Source organism: Pistacia vera, unplaced genomic scaffold (assembly GCF_008641045.1).
Source record: "Pistacia vera cultivar Batoury unplaced genomic scaffold, PisVer_v2 Contig357, whole genome shotgun sequence".
Classification (NCBI taxonomy): domain Eukaryota; kingdom Viridiplantae; phylum Streptophyta; class Magnoliopsida; order Sapindales; family Anacardiaceae; genus Pistacia; species Pistacia vera.
In genome coordinates this window covers 786166-799634 of record NW_022196176.1, presented here as the reverse complement: position 1 = coordinate 799634, position 13469 = coordinate 786166, and the positions used below count along the sequence as shown (strand labels likewise).

The window sequence follows — 13469 nt, the reverse complement described above, 5'->3', positions numbered from 1 at the left end:
TAATATTTTCGTTTCTTCCAAAACCTCTCTCTCCCCCTCTATCCTCCACCTGACCACCGTAGCTTTTTGTTTCGCGCGATTGCTGCTCCCTGGCCGGATTCCAGCCGATTGAAGGCACCAACACCCCACCTAACACTACCGCCGACATCATTCCCCCACCCTCATCAAATCCCTATAACCCCCTGGCCGCACCAGCTCGTTGTTCGCCGACTGCCATAGTTGTTCTTACGTGACTACCGTGCACTTGGAAGCCTCGCCACCACCAGTTTTCACCTCAAATCAAACACAATTAACACCTGCTCCTAATTGCTTATTGTATTTGGTTGATTGTTGTGTGTAATCAGGTTGTTGGAGACAACCCCCCCTCATCAGATTTCTGCACTCCTAAGCCACGCCCACAACTAACACCAAATCTGTTTTTCTGGGAAAAAGAAAAAAGATTCTCTTTTTATACTATGAACTATGGGTCCTAGTTTGACATCGAGAAATCCAATTGCTTGATATGAGTTGTGTGTTGCTTGCTTTTTGAGGTAGAAGTAGAAGTGGCTAAGCTTTTGCTTTTTAAGGCCAAGGGATTTACCGTAGAGACTGCTCCATGCATGTATTTAATAAAAAAAATTAACTAATTAATAAGTTGATGAAAACAAAGCTTGGATGGAATAATAAATGAAATGTTTAGAACCTACAGTGGTCTTTGGCTGGATAAGTTCCAGTCGAAGGAATGGGCTTGGAGCCTTTCCTCCAGTCTTATCTCGGCTGCTTCACTGGTGACTTGTTGGTGGAGTTTGATGGAGATGAAGAACAACAAACATTACCAAAGGGAGAGAAGTTAGTAATGAAAGATGTCATGGTGATTGGTGAAGAAGTTGAAAGTTAAAGAATGGTGATTGGTGAAGAAGTTGAAAGTTAAAGAATGACTTCATTCGCACCACATCTTTTATATATACAAGATAATGCAATTACTTCCCTCTTAATTTTTACTTATCTTAGTTTTAAGTCATATTGAAACTTGAATCATTGGATATTGTTGTAATTGTAATGTGGAGGAGAGGAGTATACTGAGAAGAATTAGGATGAGTTTTGGGATGGTGGTGGCGGCGACGATGGTGGCCATGGCTTTTAGAGGATTTGGAGCTAGTGAGATGAAGAAGAAGAAGAAGAAGATGGTAGGGCAGTTTTGTAATAGTATCATTTGCATATGTTTTAAAATCTAATGGTCACTAACGGTGTTACTTTAAAGGTATGATTCTGAAATGTGTGAAACCAGGGGTAGGAACCTCTTATTTCGCCAAACTTTGGGCGGGAACAAGTCCTGTACTCTGCAAACTATTTGAGTTTGTCCAAGATGTCCGCCGCCCTGGCCAAGAGGTCCTATTCCCTGCTTTCTTACAAATTTGGAGTGGTGTTTATTTAAATCCACCTGAACTTTTTTTAATCCCTAAAATCAATTTAGTTATTTTATTTTATTCTAAAATTATTCCTAATATTTTTTTAACTTCTTTACTTTCTTGGTCTTTTCAATTTATCTTCTTTCTTAATCCTTTTAACTTCTCATTTATTTAATCGTAATTAATAAACAGCAAATTTGTTCAAAAACAATTCTTTCTTGAATTTTTTTCCTTTTTCATTCGTTTATTTTTTGGAAGAGAATGTCGGATGTACTTGTGATTCAGGAAAAGTTATGAAAACCCATAAAAAGAAAAACAAAACAAAGGTGGGAAAATATATTTCCTGTGCAAAATCATGACAAAAAATATGATTTTCAATATTGTTTTGATTTTCTTTTTAATCACAAGTTAAAAAAAAAAAAGTTGAAAAATATTAGGAAATTAGAGAAGTTGAAAAAGATTAGGAAAGGGGTATTTTTGGAATAAAAAAATTAATTAATTTTGGGACTTAAAAAGAGTTTGGGTGGAGCTTAAATAACACCACTCACAAATTTATTTCAAACACTTGATAAGAGTATATAACTTTATAATGTAAATCCAAAATTTTGGCTACCCAAGAAGTGAACTATTACGTTCTTGCTTAGATTCTATTTGTAGGATTTTACAAACTTTCTTTTATAACTCCGATATAGCAGCTCACAATTGGGCAAGCGAAACCCATTTGCGAATTGACTAATTGTGAATCGTCACATCAAAGCTCTGAAAGAAAGTTTATGAGATTGAGTTGTAAGTATAGTATTACCCTTTTACCTATGACCATAATTTTGAATATAAGGTAATTTTTTAAGTTTGTATTAAAAAAGTAATCCAGTGTTCAAATCTATTTTATCAAATAAATTATATAAAAACATAAACTTTTAGTTATATATACATTTGTTATTTGTTGTTTGTTGTTAATTAGTTTGTTAGTGGTTAGTAGTTAAGGGTATTGTTTAATCCACATACATTATTCCACATAAGGAACATGTTATTAGAACAAAAAATAACTAGCTCAAGCTTTTAGATAATTAATTGATTACTTTAACCTTTGATTCGAATCTAAAAGTTTCTCAATGGGTTGGCAGAATACCATATTTTCGTTTTTCTTTTTCTTTTTTCTAATCATCATCTATCTACCGGGCTGGCAGTAGTAGTACTGTATTATTGCCATTTTAATTATGTAAATCTAATGAATTGAATTAAAACCAGAGAGTTGAAGGACAGGCATGCATTGAAGCCATAGTTAAAGACAGCCATAAATTTTGGAACCTACCAAAAAGTTGGAGAAAGTAACATACAATAAAGGCAGAGTGAGTTCAGTGAGAAACACCAGTGCTAGTAAATTTGAGGTAGACGTCGTCTGATTTGCTCGTGAGCCTTTGACTGCCATCCACTCTTTGTCTACCACTCTCTATTCTATTTATATAGCTACAACTCTCAAAAATCCTGTAGAATAAAATTATGGCCTCCATTTGTCAGCTTTGTTCTTCACTAGTGCTATTCGCTCTCATTTTTCATTCATGTTTGCATCATAAGGTAATGGGTGATCATCAAACAAGAAGAGAAGGTTTGGAGATCATTATCGGTGGAGGTGGAGGTGGAGTTGGTCCCGCTCCCTCTCCTGGATATCAAAATTGTCCTCCTCCTCCTCCTCCCGTGCAGATTTGCCCGCCGCCATCACCGCCGCTGCCGCCACAGCCTCCATCACCGCTTCCACCGCCGCCATCGCCGCCACAGCCGCCGCCCCGGCAGAAATCGCCACCAAAGCCATCTCCGCCGCGGCGGTCATCTCCACCACCTCCGCTGCCACCAGTACCAGTTCCACCAAAGCTAAGACCACCGCCACCTCCATCTCCAATACCGACACCCACCCCAACCCCGTCCGGGCCGAATGCTCGACTCATGCGTGCTCGCGAAGTAATTCAAAGATTCAGGACTAGAATTGTTGATGATCCACAACATATTACAAATTCATGGAAAGGTAAAAATGTTTGCAAATACAAAGGCTTTGTATGTGATACTCGTCCTGACGTAAAACAGAGGGCGGTTGCGGGAGTAGACTTCAATGGCTATAATTTTAAGGGTCCGAGATTTAGCCTCTCTGATTTTCTTGAGCAGTTGGATGACTTGGCAATCTTCCACGTGAATTCCAATAACTTCACCCTTTCAATCCCAAAATTAACATCCAAGATTAAGTACTTGTACGAGCTAGATGTCAGCAACAACAAGTTATCCGGCGAGTTCCCAATGGAAGTTCTTAACTGCAAGAAATTAACCTTCTTGGACCTCAGGTTCAACTCATTTGTAGGAAAGGTTCCACCTGAAGTATTTAACCTGGATCTTGATGTCCTCTTCATCAATAACAACCACTTCTCGGAAAATCTTCCTTCGAATCTTGGCTCCACACGAGCTCTTTATCTCACTTTCGCCAACAACAAGTTCACCGGTCCCATTCCAAGCAGCATTGGCAAAGCAAAGAACCTGCTAGAAGTGCTTTTCCTGAACAACAAGTTCTCAGGTTGCTTGCCATATGAAATCGGCTTCCTGAGAAATGCCACTGTATTCGATGTCAGCACCAACGTGTTGACTGGCCCCATTCCGCACTCTTTTGGATGTTTGGCCAGTATGCAGAACCTCAATTTGGCTAATAACCAGTTTTACGGGCCGGTTCCGGAGATGGTCTGCAAGCTGCCGAAGCTCGCGAACTTGTCTTTGTCATATAACTATTTTACGCAGGTTGGACCTGAATGCAGGAAGTTGATAAGGAACAAGAAACTTGATATTCGGATGAACTGCATTTTGGATCTTACATTTCAGAGATCACCTGAAGAATGCCGTAAATTCTTCTCCAAGCGGAGGACCTGTCCAAACGAGAAGTCATTAAATTTGATTCCTTGTATGAAGAATCGTTATGCCAATCATACTGATACTTTGACGTCTGATCAAAAATCAACGGTTGAACTTGCACCTGCTCCATCACCTCGGACTTATGCTGCCCTTAAACCGCACCGCCTGTAATTTGCTAAGCCACCGGATCCTGAAGATGGACGCATTCTACTTCTAGAAGTTCATGTTTAGGCTTTGTCATTCATAGATATATATATATATATATATTTCTTTCCCTTTCATATACTATGTAGAATCAATGTAACTGGATAATTTGTAATCCAATAAATCAACTCGTGATTTCTTTTTTCCTCTGTTTCCATTTTAATTTATGAAGTTAAATATTACAAACAATTAATGAATGTCGGGCAGCATCTTAATGCAAGAAAATTAAATTAACTATGACAGGAATATAAAATTAAATGCATCACTTAAACAAGTATATGTTTAAGAGTTATATGAGATTGGTACAAACAATTTTGTTTTCATTAGAGAAGGTGTTTGGGATCGTGTATATGCACCTTAATTAATTATTTGAGACTTTAAAATTATTTATAGGGTAAAAGTTTTAACATGTATTCTAATAGAAACTAAAAAGAGACTTATCTCACCACTTCTTAAATAATATATTAAAGAATTTCGATGGGATCATCTATCAGGAGTAGCTGTTCTTCACCAATATTCCACTCTTTCACTTGCAAGTGGCCACTGGGATCAAACAATATTTAAAAAAAAAAAAAAAAAAAAGTGAGAAAAACAGGTAATGAACCGCAAAATCAAATGTGGTGATTCTTGGAAGTTGTGATGAGGAGGGACCAAAATGGACCTAAATCATGGGGACAGAACAAGTGCCAATCTTTTCAGCTTTAGTAAAGCATGACATTTTTAATAATATAATATTTTCTGTATCAAACACATTCTAAAAATATAAATTATCCGACTGAGTGCAAGAATGTTTTAGATTTTGATTTATCTATGTTAACTAGGTGATTTAGGTGGCATACATATATTTTCATAATTTAGCAGTGTTTTTTAGAATATGTGTAAAATCTTGTTATATAATACTAAATCAACGTTATAATTTAACCTAATAGATTTGAATGGTTTACTCTAAAATACATGGACCCTTATAAATCAGTACTTGAGGCCCAAAAATTTGTTGGAAGGACCAAGGATTTTAATGGTCTAATGTCTTCAATTGTATATTTTACAACTGGAATTCTTTCCCCTCATCTTGTATGAGTAAAATACCATACATTTCAATCAGTATCTTAAACATAACATTAATATGTAAATGATAAATTAATATATCACTAATTTGAAGGAAACAATATTTTAATTTATCTTCTTAATCTTGATTATATATGTTATATAACAGGAGTATATAATATCCTCTTAGGGGCTATTTGGTTGGGGGTTATCTCTCATTATTCTAGTAATGTCGTCTTATATTATTGACACTACTATGTTTGATTGTTAAGTAATATAAGATTTTAGTAATTTTTCAATATCAATAATAATAAATGTTGGTTATATAGGTGATAATCTAACCAAACACATTTGATATACGTCATAGATTAGGGCTAAACCAGAGGTTCACAAAAACTTTCAAATTTTATATAGAATTTTTAATTAGTCCCTATAAATTCACTTTATTATTTGGCCACCCCAAGTTTTGAACTTACCACCTTAAACCCTATAAATGTTTATTAGGGAAAGCAGTTAATATCTACCTAGTATTTGTGTTATGAGACACTAGATACGTAATAAGTGGTGTTTGGGCTAACTTGTGCACATCTCAAGTAATCTTTTTTTTTTTTTTTTTTTTTTTTGGTGATCGGGGTGTTCGAATCCGCTTGCACGTACCTCAACTAATCCTCCAGGGCCCTAAAGTTGATGACTATGTAAATCCCTTCAGTGATTACCATTATTAGCGTTTGGGAACTCGAATCTCAACTAATCTCCCGAGGCCCTAGAACTGCCAATCGGATAAAAGCTATAGTGGCCACCCCTATTAGTGTACGGGGAGACTCGAACGCAGAAGCTTATGAAACCTCCTTTTGCTCTTTTTCCATTGTAGCATCCAATGGTGGTTCATTATGCTTCATCAATATATAATCTAAAAGTACACTAAAGAAAGTTTGATAATCGCTTATCAACAATATAAGATTCTTACTTGTTGAAGCGATAAAAACTGTAATAACTAAAACCATGAGAACATTGTTTTATGTAAAGAGATGCATTACGTTATAATTTAGTTTGATCAGTTGAGTCAACCCTTCATTTAAGACGTGAAATTGGAATCTTTTTTCTTAAATCATTGATAAGAACTAAGAAGTCCAGTTTCATTCAAATTAAACACATTGACAGACAATTTTCATTCAAATTAAACACCTTGACAGACAATTTTTACGTATATTATAAGCAAAAAAGCAGTAAGAACTAGAATGAATAGTGCAGTAGCAATAAATGCGAGAATATTTACTTCAATAATCTCATCGTTTCGTTTTTTTTTTTTTTTTACTTCACAATAACTCGGGATTTAATCCCATAAAGATGATAAACCTTTCGCTTGTAAATTCAATGGGATGAATTCCATTTCGATGATATCGAATCGGATCAATAGCATGAATAACAATATCTGAGCTATCAAGTCGATTCAGCGTCGAGAATTGAATAGTATAACATAGGTAGATCTTTTATCCACACACCGAATACTAACTTTGATTCCAGATTCAATCAAAAGAATTCCTTTAGTTTATACTTTAACTATTTTATTTTTATTTATCATTCTTTGCCATTCTGTCTATTCTATAATCTACCGCCTTCCTTGTACAACCTCTTTATCATAAGGTTCACCTCTCCCCAATGAATCTATATTCACTTTATTAACGATTAACGTCGGGATCTATTATCATTTTTTGCATGTCCACGGAAATTTATAGTGGGCTCAAATTCTCCCAATTTATGTCCTACCATACGATATGTTATTTAAATAGGCAAATGCTCTCTTCCATTATGGATAGCAATAGTATGGCCGACCATTGTGGGTATAATGGTAGATGCCCGGGACCAAGTTATTATTATTTCTTTTTTCGCTTTTGTATTTTGTATTAAGCTTATCGATTTTTCTTAATAAATGATTCACTCGAAAAGGATTTTCATAACTAACTAATAGTTATAACTCTAAAATATTAATTAACTCCTATTTTTTTTCTTTTGTAAATTGTAAAAACGAAGAAAGAAATTCGATTTTCTCTCATATTTACTACGGCGGCGAAGAATCAAATTATCACTATATTTATTCCTTTTTCTACTTCTTCGTCCAAGTGCAGGATAACCCCAAGGGTTGCGAAGGGTCATGGTCGACAATGGGAGCGCAGTGAACATTATTTTCTTGGGAGCCTTCCGAGGAATGAGATTCACAGAAAGGAATCTGCGAGCGTGCCCTTCGCTACTCTATGGGTTCACAAGGGACAGCCTAGTTACCGAAGGTACTATAGACCTCCTCGTATGGGGGCTGAACCAAAGTTCAGAACTGTGATGGCCGAATTCCTAGTGGTGGACTGCCCGACCACATATAATGTCATCCTTGGAAGGCCAATCTTGGATGATTTAAGCGCAGTCACGTTAGTGCGCTACCAAGCAATAAGGTTTCTGACTCTTGGGGGAGTCTCGACAGTTAGGAGCTGCTCCAAAGAGTCATGGGAATGTTATAATCGGGCCATAAATGCCGTACAAAAATGGCCACATCCAAAGACCATGATCATCGCAGAATCCAAGCCAAGCCCCAGACCACTAGAAGACTCCATTGATCCTCGTAGTCACAAAGAAGAGTTCGCAGTGGGACCGACCGAGGAGGTAATTGGAGTAAGTGTTAGCGAGGAGAATTTGACTCGCATACTAAAGATCGACACCAGCTTGAGCAGAGTGATGGCCGATAAATTGGTCGAATTCCTGAAGAAGAACCTCTATGTGTTCGCGTGGGTGCATGATGATATGGTCGGGATCAGCTCTGAAATGATATGCCATAGGTTAAACCTCGACTTAGAGGCTCGACCTATAAGACAGAAAAGAAGGGCCATGAATGCAGAGCGCTCTTAAGCACTCAAAGATGAAGTCGACAAGCTCTTAGAAATCAACTTCATCAGAGAAGTTAGATACCTGGACTGGCTTGCCAACCCAGTCTTAGTCAAGAAGCCGAATGACAAGTGGCAGACTTGCATCGACTTCATGGATCTAAACAAAGACTGTCCAAAAGAAAACTTTCCACTACCCCGGATCGATTAGGTTGTACATGCGACGGCAGGAAACGCACTACTTAGTTTTATGGACGCGTACTAGGGATACAACCAAATCTCGATGTACCAGCCTGACGAAAAGTATACTTCTTTTATTACTGATCTTGGGCTTTATTGTTTCAGGGTTATGCCATTTGGCCTCAAGAACAGTGGCGCGACCTACCAGCGCTTGGTGAACAAGATGTTCACTAATCAAATCGACCACTCCATGGAAGTATACATTGACGATATACTCATCAAATCAAAGGTCGCCGAAAGTCATATTGAGCACCTGGGGGCAATGTTCGACATCCTAAGAAAGTATCAGATGAAGCTCAATCCATTGAAGTGTGCTTTCGAAATGAGCTCCGAAAAATTCTTAGGTTTCCTCGTTAACCAACAGGGCATAGAAGCTAACTTAGAGAAGATTTAGGCTTTGCTCGATATGAAAAAACCTGACTGGCATTAAACAGGTACAGAGTCTGACTAGACGTGTGGCCACGCTCAGCAGATTTGTTTCCCGAGCCACGGACAGGTGTTTACAGTTTTTTAAAACCTTGAAGGGGAAGAAAGTTTTCAAGTGGACTGAAGAGTGTGAGAAAGCCTTCCAAAAGCTGAAAGAACACCTCGGGCAACCCCCTTTGTTGTCAAAGCCTATCCAAGGTGAGTCGCTACTACTATATCTATCGATATCTAAACTGTCGTCAGTGCGGCGTTGGTATGCGAAGAGGGAGGAATACAATGGCCTGTGTACTATGTGAGCAAGAGGCTGCTCGACGTAGAGACAAGATACCCGGAGATGGAAAAGCTCGCCTACGCCCTTGTTATAGCCATTAGGAAATTAAGACCCTACTTCCAAGCACACTCTATCCATGTGCTGACAAACTTCCCGTTAAATAAGATAATATAGAAGCTCGAGGCATCAGGTAGATTGATATAGTGGACAATGGAGATGAGCCAGCATGACATTAAGTATGTCTCGAGGACATCAATCAAAGGTCAAGCAGTGGTGGATTTTATATCTGAGTTCTTTTATCAACCAGACATCGAGCCAAGATCGTCAAAAATAGATACATCGAAAGAGATCGAGCAATAGACACCTAAGAGCGAAAACTTATGGCTATGGACTCTGTATATAGATGGCTCCTCAAATGAGAAGGGAGCAGGAGCGGGCATCTTGCTCGAAAGTCTAAAGGGAGATCCAATCAGGGTCGCAGTAAGGTTCGGTTTTGACACCTCCAATAACGGAGTTAAATATGAGGCATTGCTAGCAAGTCTTCATCTCGCCAGAGAAATGGAGGCAGAGTCCATCAAGGTCTATAGTGACTCGCAGCTCATCATCCATCAGGTTACCAGGGAGTACCAGGCAAAGGAAGACAAGATGGCATCATACCTCCAACAAGTAAAGACTGAGCTTGGTCAGTTTAGATCATTCACTACCCACCAAATCCCAAAGGAAAGAAAGTCGCAGGCAGATGCATTAGCTCGCTTGGCCTCTACTATGAACAATGAGAATGTTAATCCAATCCCAGTCAAATTCCTCCAGAAATCAAGCATCTCCGCTTCGTAGGATCCAGTGTTAGCCACCGGTCAAAGGTATAGCTGGATGGATGCCACCATCACCTACTTGAAGGATGGCACACTACCAAAGGATAGAACCGAGCTAGAACACTCCGCACAAAAGTAGCACGATACATGCTCATCAACAATAAATTGTACAAAAGAGACTTCAACGTGCCATTGCTGCGATGTGTTGACCGCAAAGATGCAAATTATGTCCTAACGGAGATACATGAAAGCATTTGCAGAAACCACGCAGGGGTAGATCTCTAGCTTACAAGGTGCTCTGCCAGAGATACTATTGGCTGACGGTTTACGATGACGTGGCAAACTATGTCCGTAGATGTGACAAATACAGGAGATTTGTAGATATTTCGCGAGCTCCCCTGTAAGAATTAACCATTCTGACAAGCCCTTGGCCATTCGCGATCTAGGAAATTGACCTTATTGGCCTATTGCCTCAAGGAAAATGGGGCATTAAGTTTGATGTCGTCGTCATAGACTACTTTACCAAATGGGTGGAGGCCGAGCCATTAGTGACAATAACGTTGAACAAGCTGAAAGATTTTGTTTACAAAATCATCATTTGTCGGTTCGGAATCCCCCACACAATAATAACTGACAATGAAAAATAGTTCGACAACGAAGACTTCAGGACTTTCTGAGAATGGCTCGGCATAAAAAAGAGTTTCACAATTGTCTACCGACCTCAAGCCAACGGACAAGTTGAAGCTATGAATAAGGTGATCAAACACACCATAAGGATAAAGCTCGACGACCTTAAAGAAAGGTGGGCTGATGAGCTATTGGAAGCCCTATGTTTCTATAGGACAACTACCAAGAGCTCAATGGGCGAGACTCTGTTTTCCTTGTCTTATGGGTGTGAAGCAATGGTCCCAATTGAAGTGAGAGTTAGTTTGTTTCGGAGAGAAATCTTTGAGGAAGAAACTAACAAAGAGTTACTCCGCTTGAGGTTAGATCTGATTGAAGAACATTGGACTAAATCCTAGTTAAGGCTCGCCTCTTATCAACAGCGGGCCAGGCTGTACTTTAACACCAAGGTCAAAAACAGGGACTTTGAAGTGGGTGACCTAGTTCTGAGAAAGGTCGTCCAAAGTACCTAAAACCTGAACTTGGGGGCACTAGGACCTAGGTGAGAAGGTCCCTTCAGAATCTCCGAAAAGCTCCTCCTAGGATCTTTCCACCTAGAACGCTTCAATGGTGAAACGATAATGCAAGCTTGGAACGCCGAGCACCTGCAAAGGTATTACCAATAAGCAGCTTTGGTTTTATTTATTTCTGTTGACTACATTCGTTGTAAGGTTGTTTACAACCAAAACACTTTATCAATAAGAGAGGTATTATTCAGTACTTGCTTTGTTCATGATTTACATTTTAGAATTCGTCGACAATTAATTACCAATCGATAAATCATGACCTACACGATAAAAAAAAAAAAAAAAAAAAAAAAAAAGACTTGTGGAAAGGCAGCTTACTTCGAAAAAGCCACGCCAAAATCCAACTCTTTGAGGATAAAATATCCTAAATCGATGAAGTTAAACTTGAGTTTTAAATCAAGGAAAAAACGCATCGAAGGAAATCGGCTCTAAGCCGGAGACCAAAGAACTCAAAAGGGACAATTAAGTCTAAAATCAAATTTTATCGTTGCATCAGATTTCGTCGTATAATTCAGGGTTGAAAATCCCATGTCGACGAAGTTAAACTTGGAAATTTCCAAGAGAAAAACACGTCAGAAAAAATCGGTCCTAAGCCGGCGACGAAGGCCCGAAGAGGACGATGAGTCCAAATCGAGGCGAAATGTTGCATAAAGGTTTTTTTGCAAAAAATCGGAAAAGCTCCCAAAGAAGCTAACTACGCATGACTTAGAGCAAAATTCGGAAAGTCTGATTAAGACAAATTAAATGACTCCGCAGAAACTATTGCTCGAACAAGAGACGTTTAAAAATGTTATTTTATTGCTCGAACAAAATAAGAAAAAGACTAAAGGTCTTCAGGTCGATGGGGGAGCAGGGTCTTCATCCTCAACTTCATGTCCAGGAACCTCACTCGAAAAGACTGTGGTTTGAGGATTTGGGTCTTCGACCTTTAGCTTGAGACCAACCTCCTAACCATCTTCTCTGACCTCTTCCTGGCCCTCGTCGGCATCCCCGAAGTCATCCGAGTACACATAGGTCATCCCTTGGGCCTCGACCTTTATCCTTTCGACCTTCTTCTAATAGGCACACGGGAGGAAGGAAAAGTCGATTGTCGGATGAGCCTCTCATAACCTCTGCACGAGGAAGACCGATGTTTCCCAAGATCGGGTAGTGACGACTTTGTCCAGTTCTTCAATCCTAAGCCTGAGTTGCTCGGCCTCTACTTCGACATTTTTCCGACCTACAATTTCCCGGGTGAGGTCGAACGAAGCCAGCTCGAACTTGGCCTCCCAACTCGCTGTTGTTGTTTAGGCCGAAGAAAGCTCGAAGTTTAGCTTGTTGCTGGCTCCTTGTTTCTAAGCCAAACTCTGATCGGCCTCTACTGCCTTGGCTTCAGCCTTGTTCAGAGCAGCCTCGCTCGCCTGGAGTTTGTCGAGGAACTCTCATTCTTTAACCCCAACGGTCACAATTTCCTCCTTGAGGCATTCAAGCTCAGCTTGCCTTGCCTTCTTCTCTTTCTTCGCTACCTCGGCCCTAGCCAAAGCATCTTCCTTTACCATCTCCGTGAGCAACCATCCCTTGTGAATTCCTTCCAAGGCCTGGCCACATTCTTCATACAAGAGTCGGCTTGCCATGGCAACCTGAAAATGAAAAGGTGAGAAGCGAGCAAAAAAGAGTAATAGAATTTAGAAAAAAAGGAAGCGAGCAATCAATACCTTAGTCGTATAGCTACAGGTTAAGGCCAGTATCTGTGAGGGAACTGATTCCCTAACGGCCTCGAACATCCATGGGGTGACATAATCTCTGGCCACTGCGGCCCCAACACCGATATGGTCAGAGAATTGGTTGATCAGAGCATTGATCGTGGCCTCGTTCGCATCGTTCGTCCCCCTTGGCTTAGACAGGCCAGGTTTACTTCCCTTGGAGTAGTTGTCGCACCCGTCAAAGCGGGCTTCTTCTTGGTCGCGTTTTGGATGCGCTCTTCTGAAGGCTACCAGCATGCGTGGCGACCTGTTTGCTCGAACCCCCATAAGACTCGCTTACCTTTTTCTTCCCCAAGCCATCATGTTGCTCATGTGCTTTACCCTTTCCCGAGCCTCAGTTGGCTTGAACGTCTTCTTCCCTGGCCCTTTAAGAGGCCCAATGGCACTTTTCTTGCT

At 39.6% G+C, this 13469-nt stretch overlaps 1 protein-coding gene across 1 annotated transcript; it reads left to right on the top strand.

Moving 5' to 3' along the window:
- The first annotated feature begins 2888 nt into the window (after nt 1-2888).
- On the top strand, nt 2889-4498 carry LOC116139665 (uncharacterized protein At4g06744-like). The gene has a single exon (XM_031425329.1). The coding sequence runs from the start codon at nt 2889-2891 to the stop codon at nt 4443-4445; it is 1557 nt and encodes a 518-aa protein (XP_031281189.1). The 3' UTR covers nt 4446-4498.
- Nucleotides 4499-13469: the final 8971 nt, after the last annotated feature.